Genomic DNA, 23,092 nt, shown 5'->3' on the forward strand with positions numbered 1-23,092 from the left:
TCTGGTGAGGAGCTTGGATTTAATGGTTCACCATTTCTTTTCCTACAAAGTAACAACTACATTGGTTGGAAAAAAATCATTCAGTCATGTAGACTGGTGTCTAGACAAATCCCAACTTCAAACAGGTTCTCTAAGCTCATCTCCAATCTTTCTCTCCCTATTTTATTATTTAACTTTTATTTTTATTTTTTTTTGAGACGGAGTTTTGCTCGTCACCCAGGCTGGAGTGCAGTGGCGTGATCTCGACTCACTGCAACCTCTGCCTCTCGGGTTCAAGTGATTCCCCTGCCTCAGCCTACTGAGTAGCTGGGATTACAGGCAACCACCACTGCGCTAGGCTAATTTTTGTATTTTTAGTAGAGTTGGGGTTTTACAATGTTGGCCAGGCTGGTCTCGAACTCCTGACCTCAGGTGATCTGCCTGCCTCGGACTCCCAAGGGCTGGGATTATAGGCGTGAGCCACCACGTCCGGCCTTTCTCTCTCTATTTTAACTCTTCTCCATTACTCTCAAGTCTCCAACTTGACCCTTCTTCATTCTCACTCTTGGCAGATGACTTTGCCTCTCATTTCACAGAGAAAATAGAAGACACTAGGCCAGAACTCACTCAGCTCTGTGCACATCCTCACATTTCTTTCTTTTTTGTTCTTAATTCATATTTTCACTCACTTTTATCACAGCTGAAAAATGCTCCTTTTACCTAAGGTTAATGCCCATATTGGTATTCCAGAACTTACTCTCTCATTCATTCTTGGGGATCCAGCTCTATTTCACCCTGTCCTCTAACATCTTCAGCCTTTCCTTCTCTACCGCCTTCTTATCAGCCTTTACCCTGTTCAAGTCTCTCTCTACTCTAGAATTCTCCTTCAACCCTATGCCTTCTCTTCTTTTCCTTACTGCCATAGCCAAGCTTCTCAAACAGTTGGCCATCCCAGCTGTATCTCTATCTAGATTTACGCAACCCATTTCCACTATTGTACCGAAATGTCAATTGTCACTTGCATTCCAGTGAAATTCCACAATTGTCCTTGAGGACTCTATGTTGTTAAGTTCAAATAATAAATTCCACTTCTGATCTTATTTAACCTTTTGGAAGCATATGACATGGTTGGACATTTTTTCCTTCTTAAAACTTTATGTGGCTCCTTGGATTTTATGACACCATTTTTTTTTTTTTTCCTTTTAAAGACAGGGTCTTTGTCACCCAGGCTGGAGTGCAGTGGTGTGATCGTAGCTCACTGCAGCCTTGACCTCCCTGGGCTCAGGTGATCCTCTCATCTCAGCCTCCCAAGCAGCTGGGACCACAGGTACGTGCCACCACGCTTGGGTAATTTTTGTATTTTTCTGTAGAGACAGGGTCTCACCATGTTGCTCAGGATGGTCTCAAACTCCTAGGCTCAAGCGATCTGCCTGCCTTGGCCTTCCAAAGTGTTAGGATTACAGGCGTGAGCCACTGGGCCTGGCCGACACCATTTTTTCTTGGTGTTACTTTGAACCTTTCTGACTACCTTTCCTCAGTATCTACAGAGTCCTCTTTCAGATCCCAACTGTAATCCTGGTGTTTTGTCACGGTTCTGTCCATACCTTTCCTTTCTTTTTACTCTACATGCTCTACTTGGGTAATTTTATCTGCTCTCCAGGCTTCAACTATTGATGCATTTCCAAATCTGTTACTCTATCCTAGAACTCTCTTTTTTTTTTTTTTCTGAGACGGCGTTTTGCTCTTTCGCCCAGGCTGGAGTGAAGTGGCACAATCTCAGCTCATTGCAACCTCTGCCCCCCAGGTTCAAGCGATTCTCCTGCCTCAGCTTCCCGAGTAGCTGGGATTATAGGCCTGCACCACCATGCACAGCTAATTTTTGTATTTTTAGTAGAGATGGGGTTTCGCCATCTTGGCCAGGCTGGTCTCGAACTCCTGACCTCAGGTGATGCACCTGCCTCAGCCTCCCAAAGTGCTAGGATTACAGGCATTACTGTACCCGGCCTATCCTGGAACTCTCTATTATGCTCCAGATGCATAGACTCAGCTGCCTATTTGACACTTCCACCTGTTCCCCAAACTGTTCTGTTTTGTAAGTTTTCAGGTAACTACACTATAACCAACCCATTTTTTTTTTTTTTTTGAGACAGGGTCTTGCTCTGTTGCCCAGGCTGTAGTGCAGTGGCACAATCATGGCTCACTGCAGCCTTGACTTCCTGGGCTCAAGTGATCCTTCCATCTCAGCCCCTGAGTAGCTGGGACTACAAACATGTGCCACTAGGTCTGGTGTTTTTTTTTTTTTGTACAGATGGGGTCTCACTATGTTGTCCAGGCTGGTCTCAAACTCCTGGACTCAAGTGATTCTTCTACCTCAGCCTCCCAAAATGCTGGGATTACAGGCATGAGCCACTGTGCCTAGACAACCCAATTTCTTTCTTTTTTTTTTTTTGAGATGGAGTCTTGCTCTGTCACCAAGGATGGAGTGCAGCGGCGTGACCTTGGCTCACTGCAACCCCTGCCTCCCAGGTTCAGGCCATGATCCTGCCGCAGCCTCCCAAGTAGCTGTAATTACAGGCACCTACCACCATGGCCGGCTAATTTTTGTATTTTTAGTAGAGACGGGGTTTCACCATGTTGACCAGGCTCATCTCGAACTCTGACCTCAGGTGATCCACCCACCTCGGCCTCCCAAAGTGCTGGGATTACAGGCGTGAGCCACCGTGCTTGGCCAGCCAACCCAATTTCTTAAGCTACAAACTTGGGTATCACCCCTAGTCCCTTGCTCTCCATAATCTACCACCCCATTACCAATTTCTATCTATTCTTTATATTTATCAGATGTCTACTTTTCTTTCTCCTATCATTACCTTATTTCAGACTCTAAATCTTGGCCCATCTGGATTACAATAGCCTCCTAACTGGGGTTTTGTTTTTTTTTTTTCCCTTTAAAACATAGCAGACACTATAAAAGGAGTAACTGGGTTTTCTCCTTCTAATTTTGTTTTGCATCATTCTTCCCATTTCTTAGAGTAGTGCTTTTTTTTTTTTTTTTTTAAACTGTTTTGGGTCACAGTTCCTTTGAAGAATGTAATGAAAGGTACGGAGAGCTTCACTGAAAAATGCACATAAGTATAAGTGGACTCTCTGAAATCCATCCATGGAGTAGTACAAGTTAGGAACTGCTGTGCTATAATAATCTTCCTAAAATATAAATCCAGTCACTTCATTTCCCTGCTTAAAATCCATAAATGGCTCTCCCTTGCCTTCAGGATAAAGCCCAAACCTCTTAGACAAACATGTACACAAATAATAAATAATTCCAGTTATAAATATAAATGCTGTGAAGTATATGAAATGAGAAATGTGGTAGGGACTAGTGTAGGAGTGGGCAATGGTGCTTGAAGTCTATGAAAAGAGCATTTAAGATAGAAATGATAAAAACAGAGACCACTACATGAAGATCTGGGGACAAACATTTGAAGCTGGAGGCATGATAAGGGCCAAAGTCTAAAGACCAGAAAGAGTTTGACATGTTTAAGAGATAAAGTCAGTAGGGGGAACACAGTGAGTAAGATGGAGACGGGGCAGAGGTGAGGTTGAAGAGCCCTGTCTCCAGCAGATCACACGAAGACCTAGATCACATAAGGCTTCCTAGCCCGTACCTTGGATTTCTTCTAGGAGTAAAGGAAAGCTATTAAAGGAGTCTAATCAGTGGATGTGTTGTTTTGTTTTGAACAACTTAGAAAGTCATTTTGGCTACTAAGTAGGTAAGAATGCAGCTAGGGAGACCATTAACGAAAGCGTTTGCAAAGAGTTGACGAGAGATGGCAGTGAAAAGATGAGAAATGGTTGGATTTGAGGTAATTTTGGAAACTGGGCTAATATGTTTTACTGTGAGATTAGAGGGTTCCAAGGATTTTGGCTTAAGCAGAAATGGTAGTGTCCTAGGCGGCTGGCCTAGGTGGTAGTGTCTTTTACTAAGATGACGAAGTTTATGAGGGAGCAAGATATTTGGGAGGAGGAATCAATTATTCTGTTTTGGCCACACTGAGTTTGAGATGCTTACTGACATCTTTATAGGCACGCTAAGAAGGCATCTGAATATGAGTTCAGGCCTATGTATAGTTTTTAGACCCATTTTTCACCACTGGCCCCTATAGGTCTTTAGGTTCTTGCCATATTGAGCAACCTAAACTTTTTCTAGGCCCCTTTTTACATAAGCTGTTACCTCTGTTCAATGAAAGAATTAAGGCTCAGAAGGGAGACAGTAATGGTTCATTCTTTGTTAGTCTATTCCTAATATTTAATGAGGTTCATAATCCTACTGCTTCTTAGCTCAGGAAGCTTTAAGCTCTCTTGGGGCTCGTTATCTGAGTGCTCTTTCTGGCCTGCTTCAGGGTGAGGACTTCTAATCAAGAAGCCCCATTACCTCCTTGTTATCTGTAGTATGTTTTGGTCTCTTGGCCTTGGGCTCCCCAGCAGCATCTTCATCAGATGATCTCCGCCTTTTACCTTTCCCTGCCAAACAAACAATTAAACACTTAGACTATATCTCATATGATGACAGGAAATAACCAAACATGAGAGCAGATGTCTTTCATTCCAAAGACATCTGTAGCTGCCTCTAGGTCAGAGTTGCTTAGGGGGCTGAAGAGCTATAAGAAACTCAAGTAACTGATGATATAATCTGAAACTCAACATGTTCAGAGAGGCTTATAGTCTTTCTCCTCCAATGCTCTCTTTCATGGCGAATGATATCATCCTCCCACACGCGCAAGTCAGACACACAGATGTCATTCTTAGTACTTGTTTCCTTCACCCTCTCTGTTTCATTTTCCACCAGTCTGTCAACATTTACCTTTGCCCCATTCTCCCATCCTTTCTGTAGACAAAAAATCTTTTAAAAGTGCAAATTAGATCATGTCATTTCCTTAAAAATCCTTCAGTGGTCTTCCTTTGCTCTTAGCATAAAGAATAGATGGTCTATAAGGTCTTACTTGATTTAGCCCCTGCCTGTCTCCCATCCAAGTACTAAACAGGTCGATCCTGATTAGCTTCTAAGATCAGACCCCTGCCTAGCTATGTCTCTAACCTCATCTCATGCCTCTCTTGCTTTGCTTACAATGCTTTAGCTATACTGACATTCTTTCATTTCCTCAAATGCTATTTTTTTACTACATACTATTCCCTTTGCCAAAAATGCTTTTCCTGTTACCTCACTGTTAGCTTCTACTTCAAATCTTAGCTCAAATGCCACCTTCTCAAAGAAACATGAGGCCTAAACTCCCAGATGAATCCCGTCCCTCATTATATATTTTCTTTTTTTTTTCCGAGACAGAGTCTCACTCTGTCGCCCAGGCTGGAGTACAGTGGCGCAATCTTGGCTCACTGCAACCTCTGTCTCCTGGGTTCAAGCAATTCTTCTGCGCCAGCCTCCCGAGTAGCTGGGATTACAGGCGTACGCCACCATACCTGGCTAATTTTTTTTTTTTTTTTGAGACGGAGTCTGGCTCTGTTGCCCAGGCTGGAGTGCAGTGGCACGATCTCGGCTCACTGCAAGCTCCATCTCCCAGGTTCACGCCATTTTCCTGCCTCAGCCTCCCGAGTAGCTGGGACTACAGATGCCTGCCACCACACCCAGCTAATTTTTTGTATTTTTAGTATAGACGGGGTTTCACCGTATTAGCCAGGATGGTCTCGATCTCCTGACCTCGTGATCCGCCCACCTCGGCCTCCCAAAGTGCTGGGATTACAGGCGTGAGCCACCATGCCTGGCTACCCGGCTAATTTTTATAATTTTAGTAGAGATGGGGTTTCACCATGTTGCCCAGGCTGGTCTCGAACTCCTGGCCTCATGCAATTCGCCTGCCTCAGTCTCCCAAAGTCTCCATTATATATTTTCATAACACCTCATACTTTTCCTTCATGGCACTTATCACAGTTTAATTATATACTGATGTGATTTTCTGATTAATGCATGTCTCATAATACTATGACAGTTTCTTCATAGGAATATTTCCTTCATAGTACTTATCACCGTTTAATGATATATCGATGTGATTTTCTGATTAATGTATGTCTCCTATACTAAAGCCCCATGGCAGAGACCATGATTTTTTCATTGTTATACACCACGATGTCTGGCACATAGCAAATATTTGGTAAATACAAGCACATTTCATACACTTGACAATCAAGAAGAATCCACAATTAAGGCAAGTCACAGTTCCAGGGGTTAAAATTCCTTACCTATCAAGCTGAGTTTAGGAACCAGGTACATGTCCTTTTCATTAATGACAAGTGTTGGGGCAGGTGGTGGTGGCCCAGGGTCTGAATTCTCAGTGGTAGGTACCGAAGGGCAGCGTTGTACAAAGTGTGTGTCTACCAGTCGCACAAATGTGTTTGATACTTCAGCATAGTCCATGGTCTTGCCATCTGTATAACAGGAGGAAAAAGGCACATGAAATGGCCTAAGATAGCTCAGGGTTCACTCCCGTAGCCAGCTGATCTATGCTTTTGTTAATAGCTATGGATACCGTACTGACCCTCCATGGTCTCTGTGAGCCGGTCTGCCACTTTCTTCACAACAGCTGACATTGTCAGTTTGCCGTTCAACAGAAGCTCCTCAACAATCAGCTCTCCAGTGTCACTGTACAGAGTTTTGGTAGTATAGATGTACCGGGGATATCTAAGAATTCGCAATACCCGGCTGCACTGGGCTTCATACTCCACCACACCACGTTTGTGCACTTGATAACTCACCAGGTTATGTTGGACGAGGACACACAGGGCTTTTTTCACCTAAATGGGACATAAAGAGAAGAAAGAGAGGAAAGACCTGAAGATACAGCTCATTACTGCTGGGAATTTTTTGTCCAACAGCTTAGTAAGCATCAGAAAATGGCTAGATAATTTCTGCACTTATTTCCTCTCTCCATTGGAGGAGCTAATAAGAATCACACATCAATACAATAAATCAGGAAGATTCCTTGCTATATTTCCTCTGATCCTTATCTCTCAAAACACAATTTACTTTCCTTTCATCATTCTCATTCCTTAAAGGCAGTACTGAGATTAATAGACTTATTGTGAATAAATGAGTTATGGCATGGGAAGAGCAAAGATTTGCCTAAAAGCTGTGATGAACTAGGAACACTTTGAGAAACAAAATGTTGATGCCTAAGTCTCATCCTTTTCTCCCCGAAATAACATTGTTCTGCTCCAAGGGCAGGCTTTCTTCATTTTTCCTTTTCTGGGGTGAGAAGAACAATATTCAAAGGTGAGTGAAATAAATGAGTGAAAGAAATGAGAGAAAATTAATGTCATTTAGACATACCTGATCCAGTGATGTTCCTGTGTCATCGGCAATTACTCTTAGTGGCTGGCTACCGGTTCTTATCAGATGGACTCCAATTTTTTCTACAATCTCTCCAAAATGCTCTTGCAGCAACAAAGAACAGAGCTTAATTTCTGCTTGAGTCATTGTACTGGGGAGTCTGAGAGCTAGGGAAAAAACACCAAAATGGTACAATGGAAAGTCTTTCATGCTGGAAGCAGAGCTGCTGAGTGTAAATTCATGTATTCTTTCTGGAGGGCAATTTGACAATACATATCAAAAAGCCTTAAAAATCTTGCATATCTTTGAAACAACAATTTCTTTTTGGATACTGTGCCCAAGGAAAGAATAAAAAGCTAATAATAATGAAGTCATTAGTTCTCTTTATAATACCGACTTACTGGAAACAATCTAACGTCTAACAATAAATGATGCTATACCCATACAATGGCATACTACACCAACATTTAAAGTTATTTAGTAAGATGCGTATTCGTGTAGAAAATTATTCATAATAGGCTGGCGCGGTGGCTCATGCCTATAATCCTAGCACTTTGGGAGACCGAGGTGGGCGTATCATGAGGTCGGGAGTTTGAGACCAGCCTGGCCAATATAGTGAAACCCCTTCTCTACTAAAAATACAAAAAAAAATTAGCTGGCCGTGGTGGCGGGTGCCTGTAATCCCAGCTACTACGGAGGCTGAGGCAGGAGAATCGCTTGAAGCCGGGAGGCAGAGGTTGCAGTGAGCCGAGATCGCGCCACTGCACTCCAACGCGGGCGACAGTGCGAGATTCCGTCTCCAAAACAAACAAAAAAAAAACAAAAAAAGAAAATTATTCATAATATATTAAGTGACAGAAGCAAGCTGAAAAAAAAATTATTGTAAAAAAAGGAAAAATGTATGCATAGAAAAAGACTATGCATCAAATTTGTCTCTATGGGATTATGCGTGATTCTGATTTTCTTTAAAGATTGGGAGATGATTTTGCAGCCTGTCATAGACCTTAGTTTCTACACTTCATTGCTTGGAAGAATTAAGGTCACTGTTTACAGCTCGGTGGGAGTGAGCAGGCAGTGTTATTCTCAGTCCATAAAGGAAATGATAATTTCGAAGAAGAAATTTAGGAGGTAAAGGACTGCTTTTCAACAGGGTGTGTCAAACAGGAGATGAGGTTACGTTGTTTGCAGGACAGTATTCAATTCTTAAACTTCTACTCCTTGACAAAGTTGACACAATCAGAAACGGACGTAGTTGATTTTATGATTACTTCCTTATTACAAATTGCTACCAAACATTGTTTACTTATTTCTTCCAATTCCTAAGCCAAGTCTTTGCCTCCCCGTCCCCACCCCGCCTCAGTATCACCAGAGATCTATTTCGTCCATCCACATATCTTTGGAGAAGCATTCCCAGATCCTTTGCCATCCTCGGAAAGGGCTTCCAAGACGCTTGGCTCCTAGCTCTACACTCCCTTTACACAGGTTCCCCTTTCTGACTTGGTCTCTTGGTCCAGTCAGTGCCGCCACGTTCAGACAGCATTTTCCACTAACCTCAGGGTCAGCGCAATCCGGAGGCTCCAACACCAATGCTGCTGAGCTTCCCGCGACGGCTTCCTGCGGCTCCCGCTGCCCTTCTGAGCCGAGGTGGAGCCCACCGCCCTTTCTAGGACGACGACCGCCACCGAAGAGGACGCGGAAAAGCAAAAAGCGCGTGCCGCTCTACCCCAGAGTTTCGGCGGCTTCCGGGGACGCTCTTTCTTTCTTCTCGCTGGAAGACTGGAGGACCAGCGAGGGGCTGTTTGTGGAGCCGGCGGGCGGGCGGTTTGTCTCTCCTTCCTGCGCCTCTTTGGTGCTGGAAGGCGGGCCGCAGGGTAGCTGTTGGCGCCGCCGCCTCTCTGGGCCTGGGCGACTCACGTGACCGACGCCGGCTCTGAAGCGGTGGCCGCACCGAGGCGGCGGCGGCGGCGACTGCAGCTCGGGAGGTAGCGGCCTGGCGAGGGACCGGCCGGTTGCCCTCTCGGACGGCCGCGGCGGAGGACAAAAATGGCGGAGGCTTCGGCGGCCGGGGCGGACTCGGGCGCCGCTGTAGCCGCCCACCGGTTTTTCTGCCACTTTTGCAAGGGCGAGGTCAGCCCCAAACTACCGGTAAGAGCCCCGTGTTCTCTGTACTTGGGAACCTCATAGATTCCTGGCCCCGATTTCCCGGAACTGGGTCTGGAGCTTTCCGCACACCCTTGACTCCCCGGACATCGGTCTGCCGAATACCTGCTGCCCACTTCTCCAGCCGCCGGCCCTAAACCCTGGGCATGACGGCCCCGGCCCCGTACCTCCTGCCCACCTCTTAATTCATCCTGGGCTGCTCCACCTGACCTCACCTCTTTACCTCCCCAGTCCTTAATTTTTTTTTTTTCTTAGCAAGTTTCCCTCTGATAACTCTCCCCTCAATTTTCTTGCATTCTTTTATACCTGGTCTTTTTCCCACGATGACCTCCCCCCATACTTCTTCCGCTGTGTCTTCTCACCTTCCTCGGTGTTCTTTTCCACTTTTCACCCCCCACCGCCCCCGCCACCTCCCTTGTCAGTGAAGCAAAATAGCGGATTGCTGAGGATTGTCACTATTCGGTTTTCTCTAGGGAAGGAAGCACAGAAAGGGGGTTGGAAGGTACCTGTGGGGCGAAAAGGGGGATTTTGCTCTTCAGTGGTTTCCAGGGTCCTTGTGAAAGTGAAAACAGCAGCGTACTAATGACTTGCAGACGGCCTGCACTCCTATCACTATTGAAGGAAATGGCTTTAGGAAGAAGGCAGGACGTACTGTTTCAACTTCGTTTATTTTGGTTGTCATGCTGCCAGTGTCTTTAATACCATTGTTCCGCCCCTGCCCTGTCCCTTTCTTCACCTAAGAAAAAGAGCCGGGACAGAGTGTTGGGGATGCTTCCTCTGACGTGAAATTGGTTTTCACGAGTTTCTGCCAGAGTGTTAGCCCCTTGAGAGGCAGTGCTGTGGTTGTGAAGAAAACACTTTTGTAGGTCAGGCGCGGTGGCTTAGGTCTGTAATCCCAGTGCTTTGGGAGGACGAGGCAGGAGGATTGCTTGAGGCCAGGAGTTTGAGACCAGCCTGGGCAACACAGTGAGACCCCTCTCTACAAAAAACAAACAACATTTACGCAGCATACTAGCCAGCACCAGCATCACAAACCCAGAAGCTGTTTTCGGTTGGGTTGTAGCTACTACGAGGAGCTCCCCCAGAGTGAATGTCAATCCCGTCCTTGGCCAACTGTCTTTATGGTTGTTCCTTTCCTTACAAGTGTCCAGGTTCAGTCTTGTGATAGAGTGGCAACATAATGTATGTTTATATTTATGGTGTCTCAGATACAGTGTAGGAGAAAACCTTCTAAAGTGAGTCTGTATATCTTATTTCTTAGAAACACAAATGGAGTCCAGTGAATAAGTGCTTAAAGGGTGTTTTATAGTCTTCTGTCACTCAAAAGTTTTGTTTAAGGCATTATGATACATTCTTTCCTCTCTACTTGCCCCACCCCCTACTTCAGAGTCATAGTTTCATCTAAATGCTACTTAGCTGGTTTTTTTTTTTTTTTTGAGACAGCCTGTGTCTATCGCCCAGGAGCATGATTTTGGCTGACTGCAACCTCCACCTGCCGGGTTCAAGCGAGTCTCCTGCCTCGGCCTCTGGGTAGCTGGGACTATAGGTGCACGACCACCACACCCTGGCTAATTTTTGTATTTTTAGTAGAGACGCAGTTTCACCATGTTGGCCAGGCTGGTCTCGAACTCTTGACCTCGAGTGATCAGCCCAACTCGAGCTCCCAAAGTGCTGGGATTACAGGCGTGAGCCACCGCTCCCCACCTAAATGCTACTTAGTTTTGCTTGCTGATTTTGCTGTGTGTTTATGGTGGTTTTTTTTTTTTTTTTTTGGCCATATTTCAGTACTGGGAAGAGCAGGTGCCTAGTTTTTTTCCAGCCAACATCAGAGCCTGCAGAACTCTTTTACCATAGAGAGGGAGTCTGGAATTCAGCCAGTATGTGTGTGACCAGTGGTGTGTTGTTGAATGTGATGCCTTGTTGAATATTCCGTCCTTAGCTTTTTTGATCTTTAAGTTGCTGTTCACTATTTTACCTTTAAGAGTGAGAAGCTGGCCAGGCGTGGTGGCTCACGCCTGTAATCCCAACACTTTGGGAGTCCAAGGCAGGCAGATCGCTTGAGCTCAGGAGTTCGAGACTAGCCTGGGCAACATGGAGAAACCCCGTCTCTACCAAAAAATAAAAAAATTTGCCGTGTGTCGTGGCATGCACCTGTAGTCCCAGCTATTCGGGAGGCTGAGTAGGAGGATTGCTTGACCCCAGGAAGCGGAGGTTGCAGTGAGCTGAGATCGCACCATTGCACTCCAGCCTGGGCAACAGAGACAGACCCTGTCTCAAAAAAAAAAAGAGTGAGAAGACAGTCTAAATTTCCACAATTGATTATATCTTTTCTTCTCACCTTTAAGTCCTTACTTCAAAGGGATAATTTGAAAGGCTGAATAGGTGTTTTTCTAAGCCTTAGTTAATGCCTGGAGAAGTTTCTTGATTTTTTTGGTGTGATATATTATTTGTCATGTCTGATTTGTAAATTGAGGCCTAACACAATTGAGTATAACCGGATTCTTCCTAAATATATCCAAGGTTCTCTGCTGAGTGTCCTGGAGGTGATAGGGAGTGATATGTGGTTCCTGCCCTTAAGGATCTTAACAGCTTTTGGGGAAAATCAAGGCAAACATGGAAAAAGTAACAGCATAAAGGGAATGAGGATATGTGCTTTAGGATTCAGAGAGGGGAATTTCATAGCATTGGTGTGGCTGGTGGGATTTAAGTTGAGTTTTGAGGGATAGGTACATTTCAGATTGAGAATTCCGAAGACTGTGAGGTAGCAGAAGGAAGAGGGAGTTGATGAAGAAGGGTGAAACATTTAATAAATCATGTTTTTTTCACAACTAAAAGTTGTATACTATATTTTTTATAGCATACAGCATGATTTGATATATGTATACACTGAATGGTTAAATCAAGCTATTTAACATGCATTACCTCACATACTTATTTTTGTGTGGTGAGAACACTTAAAATCTGTCTTAGCAATTTTCAAATATACAGTATATTCCCTTTTTTTTTTCTTTTTGAGACTGAGTCTTGCTCTGTCGCCAGGCTGGAGTGCAGTGGTGCTCACTACAACCTCCACCTCGGCTCACTACAACCTCCACCTCCTGGGTTCAAGCAATTCTCCTGCCTCAGCCTCCCAAGTAGCGGGGACTACAGGCACGTGCCACCATGCCCAGCTAATTTTTGTATTTTTAGTAGAGACGGGGTTTCACCATGTTGGCCAGGATGGTCTCCATCTCGACCTTGTGATATGCCCACCTCGGCCTCCCAAGGTGGGGATTACAGGCGTGAGCCACCACACCCGGCCTCTTTTTTTCTTTTTAAATAGAGACAGAATTTATTCTGTCTTGTTGCCCAGGCTGTTCTTGAATTTGTGGGCTCAATCTATCCTCCCACTATATCCTCCTGAGTAGTAGTAGATAGGTGCGTTCCACCATGCCCAGCTAAATTTTTTTTCTTTTTTGTAGAGATGGGATTTTGCCATGTTGCCCCGGCTGGTCTCAGATTTCTGGGCTTAAGCAATCTGCCCGCCTCAGCCTCCCAAAGTGCTGGGGTTACAGGCATAAGCCATTGCGGCTGGCCTGATATGTGGTTTTTGTTTTTAATTCTGTTTATGTGATGAATCACATTTATTGATTTGCCTATGTTGAACTAACCTTGCATCCCAGGAGTAAAGACTACTTGATTGTGGTAGATTAGCTTTTAATTTTTATTTATTTATTTTTTTGAGATGGAGTCTCGCACTTTCGCCCAGGCTGGAGTGCAGTGGAACGAGCTCAGCTCACTGCAACCTCTGCCTCCTGGGTTCAAGCGATTCTCGTGCCTCAGCCTCCCAGATACCTGGGATTACAGGTTTGCACCACTAGGCCTGGCTAATTTTTGTATTTTCGGTAGAGATGGGGTTTCCCCATGTTGGCCAGGTTGGCTTTGAAATCCTGACCTCAAGTGATCTGCCTGCCTTGGCCCCTCAAAGTGCTGAGATTACAGGTGTGAGCCACCACACTGGCCTGCATTAGCTTTTTAATGTGCTGCTGGTTCAGTTTGTTCGTATTTTATTTAGAATTTTTGTGTCTGTGTTAATTAGGGATATTGGCCTGGAGTTTTCTTTTTTCATTGTGTCTTTGCCAGGTTTTGGTGTCAGAATGCTGCTGGCCTCATGGAATGGGTTAGGGAAGAGTCCCTCCTCGATTTTTTGGAATAATTTCAGTAGGATTGGTACCAGCTCTTCTTCGTGTGTCTGGTAGAATTTGGCTGTGAGTCCATCTGGTCCAGGGCCTTTTCTGGTTGGTAAGTTTTTTATTTTTCATTATTGTTTGAGACAGGGTCTCACTATGTTGCCCATACTGGAGTTCAGTGGCATGATCACGGCTCACTGCAGCCTCGACTTCCCAGACTCAGGTGATCCTCCCACCTTAGCCTCCTGAGTAGCTGGACTTATGGGTATGTGCTACCACACCTGGCTCATTTTCTATGGTTTTTTTTTTTTTTTTGAGAGATAGGGTTTCGTCATGTTTCCTAGGCTGGTCTCGAACTCCTAGGCTCAAGCGATCCGCCTGCCTTTGCCTCCCAAAGTGCTGGGATTGTAGGCATGAGCCATGGCCCTGGCCAGGTTTTTTGTTACTGATTCAATTTTGGAATCGTCATTGGTTTGTTCAGAATTTCAGTTTCTTACTGGTTCAGTCTTGTGAGGTTGTATGTTTCCAGGAATTTATCTGGAATTTTAGGTTTTCTAGTTTGTGTGCATAAAGGTGTTTGTAATAGTCTCTGAGGGTTTTTTGTATTTCTGTGGGATTGGTGGTAATGTCAGTTTTGTCATTTCTGATTGTGTTTATTTAGATCGTCTCTCTTTTTTTCTTTATTACTAGCTAGTGGTCTATCAATTTTATTTTTTGAAAGAACCAACTTTTGGTTTCATTTATCATTTATTTGTATGGATTTTTGCTTCTCAATTTCATTCATTTCAGCACTGATTTTGGTTATTTCTTCTGCTGGCTTTGGGGTTGGTTTGTTCTTGTTTTTCTAGTTTCTCTAGGTGTGATGTTAGGTTGTTAATTTGAGATCTTTCTAGCTTTTTGATGTAAGTGTTTAGTGCTATAAACTTTCCTCTTAATACTGCTTTAACTGTGTCCTAGTGATTCTGGTATGCTGTATCTTTGTTTTCATTAGTTTCAAAGAACTTTCTGATTTCTCTCTTAATTTCATTTTTTACTGAAAAGTCATTCAGGAACAAGTTATTTCATTTCCATGTAATTGTGTAGTTTTGAGAGACCTTTTTAGTATTGATTTCTATTTTAATTGCGCTATAGTCCGAGAGTGTGGTTGGTATGATTTTGGTTTTTTTGCCTACGCACTTCTCAAAAGAAGACATATATGCGGCCCAATAAGCATATGAAAAAATGCTCAGCGTCACTAATTGTCAGAGAAATGCAAACCAAAACCACAGTGAGATACCATCTCACACCAGTCAGAATAGCTATTATTAGAAAGTCAAAGAATAATAGTTGTTGGCAAGGTTGTGGAGAAAAGGGAATGCTTATACACTGCCAGTGAGAATTTAAATTAGTTCAGCCAGTGTGGAAGGCAGTTTGATTTCCCAAAGAACTTAAAACGGAACTACCATTCTGCCCAGCAATCCATTACTGGGTATATACCCAGAGGAATATAAATCGTTTTACCAAAAAGACACATGCACTTGTATGTTTATTGTGGCACTATTCACAAGAGCAAAGACATGGAATCAACCTAGATGCCCATCAGTGGTGGACTTAATAAAGAAAATGTGGTACATATACATCATGGGATACTATGCAGCTATTAAAAAAAAAACAAAACCGAAATCATGTCCTTTGCAGCAACATGGATGCAGCTGGAGGTCATTATACTAAGTGAATTAAAGCAGGAACAGAAAGCCAAGTACCACGTGTTCTCATTTAAAAGTGGGAGCTAAACATTGAGTACACATGGGCATAAACATGGACACGAGGGCTTACTTGAGGTGGTGAGGGTAAGAGGAGGATGAGGGTCAAAAAACTACCTATCTTGTACTATGCTCAGTTGCTGGGTGACGAAATAATCAGTACACCAAATTCCAGTGACACGGTTTATCCATGTAACAAATGTACACATGTGCCCCCAAACCTAAAATAAAAAAAATACGTATAGAAAACAAAGAGAAAAATGAAGGACCTAAAACCTAAAAACCATTTATAGTCAATATATAAAAAGGCTTAATACCCCAGTCGAAATCAGATACGAATAAATTTTATAAAAATAAAGTAAACAAAGAGGGTACTGACTCTTGTGATAGTTGGATACCAAGAACCATCCCTCACTGGGGCATGCTGTGGCTCACACCTGTTATACCAACACTTTGGGAACCCAAGGCAGGAGAGGATTGCTTGAGCCCAGGAGTTTGGCACTAGCCTGGGCAACAAAGTGAGACCCTATCTCTACAAAAATTAAAAACATTAGCCAGGGTTGGTGGTGTGTGTCTGTGGTCCTAGCTACTCAGGAGGCTGAGGTGGGGAAGATCACTCAAGCCCGGGAGGTCGAGGCTGCAGTGAGCTGTGATTGTGCCATTACACTCCAGTGTGGGTGACAGAGCAAGAGCTTATCTCAAAAAAGAAAAGAAAAGAAAAAGACTCCATGATTTAATCTAATCAACTTCAAAAACCCAACTCATTCCTCCACACGCCCTGTGCCTTGACCATAGCATTTACCTCACCATTCTCCTATGCATTATCTATTTTTAGACCTCTGTCTCCCTTTGTTTAAAATGTTCTCCCAGCCTGGACAACATAGCAAGACCCTGTCTCAACAAAAAAAATGAAAATTAGCTGGGTATGGTGGCATGTGCTTGTAGTCCTAGCTACTTGGGAGGCTGAGGTGGAAGAATTACTTGAGCCCAGGATATTTGAGGTTACAGTGAGCTATGGTTGTACCACTGTACTCCAGCCTGGGCAACAGAGACCCAGTCTGGATGAGAGAGAAGAGAGAGGGGAGAGAGGAGAGAGAAAAGAAAAGAAAGAGAAAGAAAGAACCCGTCACCTATGAGTGCTGTCCTCACTGAACACCAGAGGCTGGGTATTGAGTTTACATCAGCTTTTAATGAGCTCTCACTAGGTTTCTTCACCCATTCAATGGAAAGGACTGCTTTAGAGCCATAATTGTGTTCAATGGGACTAGGTTGTAAGGTTTAATAACTCTTCTCTTCTTTTTAAAATTTTATTACTTTATTATTTCACCTTTTTTTTAAAGCCACATGTAGGCTGAATTCATTTAATTTGATAGAATAACACTCCTTACTGCTAATCCTAATCAATTTTAGCTTTGTGTGTCTTTGGGTTGGATCCACTCAGATAAGAGGACAAAAGAGGGCTGGGCATGGTGACTAGTGCCTGTAATCCCAGCACTTTGGGAGGCCAAGGTGGGCGGATCACCTGAGGTCAGGACTTCAAAACTAGCCTGGCCAACATGGTGAAACCCCTGTCTCTACTAAAAATACAAAAATTAGCCTGGCGTGGTGGTGGGCGCCTCTAATCTAAGCAATTTAGTGATTTGAGCTGGGCTCGGGAGGCTGAGGCAGGAGAATTGCTTGAAAACCCGGGAGGCGGAGATTGCAGTGAGCCGAGATCGCGCCATTGCCCTTGCAACAAGAGCGAGACTCCATCTCAAAAAAAAAAAAAAAAAAAAAATTCAAAAAGAGGACAAAAAGTTCATTTGGAAAGAAGATATTAAGAAATAAGGAGAAATCATGAGGGGAATTTTAAAATGAAAACATATTTAGTGGCATTGTTTTCTGTTAGGTTTCAAAAAAGTCTCCATTCCAAGTGAGTATTGGTTTAGGAATTCCTTATTAAAAGTGTTTTCCTATTTACAGTGAAAATAACTTTAGTAAAATTTTATGAGTACTAAACTTGGATTTTAAAATCAGAGATTTCAATTATATAGTCTGGAGCCTCAGGATTTTAAGTTTCTGTAGGATTGGGTAAAATGCCATTGTAGATTTTTTGGTCATCAGATTATAGAATAAATACTTAAAGTAACTTCAGATTATTATTTTCAAAACCATAGCAGAAACTCCTACCTTACCTATCTTATTGAGAGACAATGTGAAGCCAAGACTAATGGAGTTAGTATGCTATGTTGATGATGAATGACTGGGTAGTACACCACAGAGGGCTGTGTCATGGAGTGTAAAGGTGTTATTCCATTCCTACACCCTACTATCCATCTTTCCCCATTAAATCAAGGTCAGGGAATGTTACCTTATGCTACTAAATCTGGTAGAGTCATCATTAAACAGGTGAGATAAATCATATGCAGAGTAACCTACTTTTGGTATTGATGAGACTAGGGTGGTTCTTAAGTATTTTATGGAGATCAGGGTATCTTCCTAAATCCAGATGAAGAGATCAGGTTAAGGACTGCTCGCCTTCAGGCTCCACCTGAAGAAACTATGTAGTAGGCTTCTCTCCCTCTATCTTCTTATTTTATTATCTTCTTTGATCTAACAAAATGTTTTCCTTATCAATAAGTAATATTATCTAGTTTGGCTCTACCAGGTGCTACAGAAGGCATTCATCATTGTATTATACTTGTAATAACTCTAATACAGGAAAATGTTCAAACCACCCATAATAAAAGTAGCTAAAAAGCAGATTTCTTAAAGACTTTGTGAACCTTTAAGCTCACTGACCTAAGTTGCATGATTCTTAGAAAGGTCCCAGAGAGGTGTCTGTCTGGTGCTATATAGCAGTTGCTAATTAAATTTTTTTTAATTGAATGATTGATATGAGTTGAACACCCAGTAATTATATTTAAAAAGTAATGACTTCAGTGTTTTGAGGTCTTTAAAAGGCTACAGTGGTACAAAATGCAGGTGCTACCATGTGAAATTTGAATGTACAGTGTCAGTACATATATTCACTGCAATATCTAGAAATAAATATGTATTCTTATAGGTAGAGGCTAGTTTATCCTTGTAATTCTACTGATAAATATAAATGTATATATTGGGGAAATTTGTGGGACTTTTTCAGTATAAGGAAGAAAAAAATCTGAAAATTGAACTCACTGCAGAAGAAATTTTTTGTATTTTCGGGGGAAGTACCAATTAGATGTGCTAACACACTGTATTTCTTTATGTTTAGTTGTCTCTTTTTTTTTTTTTTTTTTTTAAACAGAGTCTCCCTCTTTCACCCAGGCTGGAGTACAGTGGCACGATCTTGGCTCACTGCATCCTCTGCCTTACAGTTTCAAGCGATTCTCCTGCCTCAGTCTCCGAGTAGCTGGGATTACAGGCGCCTGCCACCACGCCTGGCTAATTTTTGTATTTTTAGTAGAGAGAGACAGGAGTTTCACCGTGTTGGCCAGGTTGGATCTCTTCACAGCCTAATGAGCAATAAATGAGATAGCCTAGAGCAGTGGTTTTCAATTTCAGGTAGTTTTCTTTCCCAGGGAACATTTGGCAAAGTCTGTAGACAATTTTTTTCTTTTTTTTGGAGACAGAGTCTGACTTTGTTGTCCAGGTTGGAGTGCAGTGGCGTGATCACGGCTTACTGCAACTTCCACCTCCCGGGCTCAAGCAATCCTCCCACCTCAGCCTCCCAACTAGCTGTACCACCACACCCGGCTAATTTTTAAATTTTTTGTAGAGACAGAGTCTCACTATGTTGCCTAGGCTGGTGTCAAACTCCTGGCCTCAAGCAGTCCTGCTTCAGCCTCCCAAAGTATTGGGATGGTAGGCGTGAGCCATCACACCCAGCCTATAGACATTTTTGATTTTCATAACTAGGGGCTGGAGGAGGGTTGCTACTGTCATCCAATGGGTAGAGGCCAGAGATGCTGCTGAACATGCTGCAGTGCACAGGATAGACCCCTCAAAACAAAGAATTATATTGGGCCCAAAAAGGTAAGAAGGCTGAGGTTGAGAAACCCTGGGATAAATAGAGGGATAGTCAGTGTCATCTTGTGCTAATTGTGTTTAAGGTTTTGTTTTGGTGTAGGTTTGATTTTTAATTTTGGGATCCCAGTGAATTTTCAGTAAGATAATTGAGACCGTATAATTTTAGGCAAACCTCTGATGGGAGAGATTGTTTAGAACAGGAACTAGGGCTCAGTTAGTGGCTGCAATTCCATTATAGCAGTATCTATTGGAGTCACTTTCTCTCTCTGGAGTTACTGAGACCAGAGGAATTGGATTACCCCTCTCAAGTTACATACTGTAAGGGCAACTTATAAAAGAAAACTATCCACATTTTTTTGTCAGTTGGGAATTAATTGAGATAGTAACACTGCATGTAATTTAGTAAGACAGCTGGAAATCCCAGTTTGAAAACAAAATGAAAAGCAGACAACAAGCCCAACTTTTCGCTTTACTTTCTGTGTTTCTCTTATACCTCTCAGAAGTTTCATAAGCTCTGGAAATTTTGTGTTTAACCTTTTAGTTTCTTCAAATTCTTGGTTGAGAGGGTATATTGGAGTTATTAATCTTTGTTGTAAAATTCTTCGGGTGACTTCTCGGTGAGTCATCTGACCATCTCAGTTTACCTAAGTATATCCCATTGTAAAATGATACTTAGGTGCACGTATTGGAAGCTTGAATGAGGAATGGATCTGTATAATCCTAATTGAAAGGCAGTGTAAGAATGATGAGCAATCCTTATTTGCAGAGAAATAGGGCCATTACCGTATTAGAAGCATTTTAGGTTGTTGTTATAGTTTCACATACAGAAGTTTAGGTGCTGAAAAATTTTCTTTTTTAGAAATTTCTTTTTTCAATTGTTTGCAGTTCAGAGTTTCTCAGAGGTCCCCAGATGCATGTATATTAGTTAGAAGTAGGACAGGTATGGTGGCTTATGCCTGTAATCCCAGCACTTTGGGAGGCTAAGGTGGGTGGATCACTTGAGCTCAGGAGTTTGAAACCAGCCTGGGTGATATGGTGAAACCCCATCTCTTAAAAAAAATTAAAAAAAGATAGAAGTGAGTTGGCTCCAGTGATTTTTAAACCAGGCATACTTTTCTTGTATGATAAGTAGACTGTTGGTGACTCTTTTCCCAAAACAGACCAGTTAGAGTTTGTTTTTTGTTTTTTTTGAGACCTGAAGCCTCACTCTGTCGCCCAGGCTGGAGTGCAGTGGTGTGATCTTGGCTCACTGCAACCTCCGCCTCCCACGTTCAAGCAATTTTTGTGCCTCGGCCTCCCGAGTAGCTGAGATTACAGGTGTGCACCACCACACGTGGCTAATTTTTGTATTTTTAGTAGAGGCGGGGTTTCACCATGTTGGCCAGGCTGGTCTCAAACTCCTGACCTCAAGTGATGCGCCTGCCTCGGCCTTCCAAAGTGCTGGGATTACAGGTGTGAGCCACCACGCCTGGCCAGACCAGTTAGTTTTGTCTTCCTTGAAAATCTGTTAAGACAGATTAATCTCTCTCCTTGACAATTTGAACAAGTGTCACAGGAAACTTCTTAGTAGACGAGGTAATGTTTACCTCCTTGCCACTCACTTTGATGTTGTACAGATTTGAATAGACTTTTAACCTATGGTACCATCTTCCAGAAGTTTCATTTTGCTTACCTTTCACCATGCTTAGAATTTACATTCTCATAAGAAAAAACAATTATAGTTACATGCTCTTTCTTACCTTTTGCTGGATTAACTGAGACCTGCAGGTATCCTACAATGATGCTGATCTTCTAGCCCGTTAATTCTCAGACCTCTCAGATTCAGTGCCCTCTTTTTATAAGTATTTTGAAATACTCTCTTTAGTGAAATGAAATCCACAGGTAATACAGCTTTTCTACATATATGTGTGTGTATATATATATATATTTTTTTTGGGACAGAATCTCTGTCAACCAGGCTGCAGTGCAGTGGCATGATCTTGGCTCACCGTATCCTCTCCCTCCTGGGTGCTTCAATCGGTGCTCGTGCCTCAGCCTTCCAAGTAGCTGAGATTACAAGCGTGCATCACCACACCTGGCTAATTTTTTTGTATTATTATTTATTCTTTGTAGAGACAGGGTTTCACCATGTTGGCCAGGCTGGTCTCGAACTCCTGGCCTCAAGTGCACCCACCTCGGCCTCCCAAAGTGCTGGGGTTATAGGCGTGAGCCACCACACCCAGCCCTACATATATAATTTAAAAAATTATCTTGCAGTAAGATAAAGGATAAATAGAAAATATTTCTGACAGATTAGCTTGACATGACAGCTACCTGAGTAGACTGCTGTAAGGGTATTTGCAACTTAAATACCAGGAGAAGCAAACCAGTACGGTGAACAATAATTTGCAAATGTACAAATAAAACTCGAGTACAACTTCTTTCTTCTTCTTCTTCTTCTTTTTTTTTTTTTTTTTTTTTTTGGTAGTGATGGGGTCTCACTTAGTTGCCCAGGCTGGTTTTCAATTAGGCTCAAGCTGTCCTCCTCTTTGGGAGCAAAGTGCTGAGATTACAAACGTGAGCCACTGCATCTGCCCCAAAGTACAGTTTTCTCTTTCTTTATTCAGCAGTTGCTTTTCTGGACATTTAGTACATATTTAAATTATGGACTGGGCACGGTGGCTTACGCCTGTAATCCCAGCACTTTGGGATACCAAGGCGGATGGATCACTTGAGCCCAGGAGTTGGAGACCAGCCTGGGCAACATGGTAAAACCCTGTCTCTACAAAAAATTTTTTTAAAAATTAGCTGGGCTTGGTGGCATGTGCCTGAAGTCCCAGCTACCTGGGAGGCTGAGGTGGGAGGATTACCTGAGCCCAAGAGGTCAAGGCTGTAGTGAACCGTGATCACATCACTGCACTCCAGCCTGGGTGACAGAGTGAGACCCTGTCTCAAAAAAATAAAAAATAAATAAAATTATGCAGAAGGACTTGGTGCTTATATGTAGAATGTAATTAGGTTCTAGGCTTTGGTAATTATACAGATTTTAAAAATCCAGTTAACTATTCATAAGGAAGTTTGAGAATAAAGACATTTTTTTCTTTGTGCTGGACTTGCATATGCTTTCCTGGCCTCTGCCAATTGAATGTCAGTAACACTTTTTTTTTTCTTCAACTTTTATTTTAAGTCCCGGGGCACATGTGCAGGATGTGCAGGTTTTGTTATGTAGGTAAACCTGTGCTATGGTGGTTGGCTGCACAGATCAACTCATCACCTAGGTATTAAGCCCAGCATCCATTAGATATTCTTCCTGAGGCTCCCCCCACAGGCCCCAGTGTGTGTTGTTCCCCACCATGTGTCCTCATCATTTAGCCCCTACTTACAAATGAGAACGTATGATGTGTGGTTTTCTGTTCCTATGTTAGTTTGCTGAGGATAACGGCTTCCAGCTCCATCCACATCCCTGCAAAGTAATCACTTGTTCCTTTTTATGGCTGCATAGTATTCCATGGTGTACATGTACCACATTTTATCTAGTCTCTCACTGATGGGCATTTGGGTTGATTCCATGTCTTTGCTATTGTGAATAGTGAGAAGCACTTCTTAACTGCTGTGACAACCAAAGCACTTCCATAGATGTCCCAAATATCCCCTAGATGATTGTATTGTCCTCATTAAGAATGACCTCTAGTCATACAGGAAAACGTTTTTCTGTTTTATCATGCACTCTTCTTTTT

General features: G+C 42.9%; 3 protein-coding genes across 5 annotated transcripts in view; 2 read left to right on the forward strand and 1 right to left on the reverse strand.

The window, feature by feature from the left end:
- POLR3C (RNA polymerase III subunit C) overlaps nucleotides 1–9,354 on the reverse strand; it is an 18,626-nt gene extending 9,272 nt beyond the window's left edge. Inside the window, exons 1-5 of the mRNA XM_054452817.1 lie at nucleotides 8,867–9,354; nucleotides 7,316–7,482; nucleotides 6,525–6,780; nucleotides 6,229–6,414; nucleotides 4,409–4,497 (exon numbers count right to left, since the gene is read on the reverse strand). Of these exons, the coding sequence (XP_054308792.1) occupies nucleotides 4,409–4,497; nucleotides 6,229–6,414; nucleotides 6,525–6,780; nucleotides 7,316–7,462 (678 nt within the window). The 5' untranslated portion in view covers nucleotides 7,463–7,482; nucleotides 8,867–9,354. The remainder of the gene's footprint in view (nucleotides 1–4,408; nucleotides 4,498–6,228; nucleotides 6,415–6,524; nucleotides 6,781–7,315; nucleotides 7,483–8,866) is intronic.
- The window catches only part of LOC129015142 (neuroblastoma breakpoint family member 11-like), a 2,260,169-nt gene that overhangs the window by 1,911,560 nt on the left and 325,517 nt on the right, over nucleotides 1–23,092 (forward strand).
- The window catches only part of RNF115 (ring finger protein 115), an 84,547-nt gene continuing 70,515 nt past the window's right edge, over nucleotides 9,061–23,092 (forward strand). Inside the window, exon 1 of one of the 3 annotated variants that reach the window (XM_054453135.2) lies at nucleotides 9,061–9,460. In XM_054453135.2, the coding sequence (XP_054309110.1) occupies nucleotides 9,359–9,460 (102 nt within the window). In that variant the 5' untranslated portion in view covers nucleotides 9,061–9,358. The remainder of the gene's footprint in view (nucleotides 9,461–23,092) is intronic. The other 2 variants (XM_063664168.1, XM_054453145.2) reach the window with 2 other exon arrangements.

Source organism: Pongo pygmaeus, chromosome 1 (genome assembly GCF_028885625.2).
Source record: "Pongo pygmaeus isolate AG05252 chromosome 1, NHGRI_mPonPyg2-v2.0_pri, whole genome shotgun sequence".
NCBI lineage: Eukaryota > Metazoa > Chordata > Mammalia > Primates > Hominidae > Pongo > Pongo pygmaeus.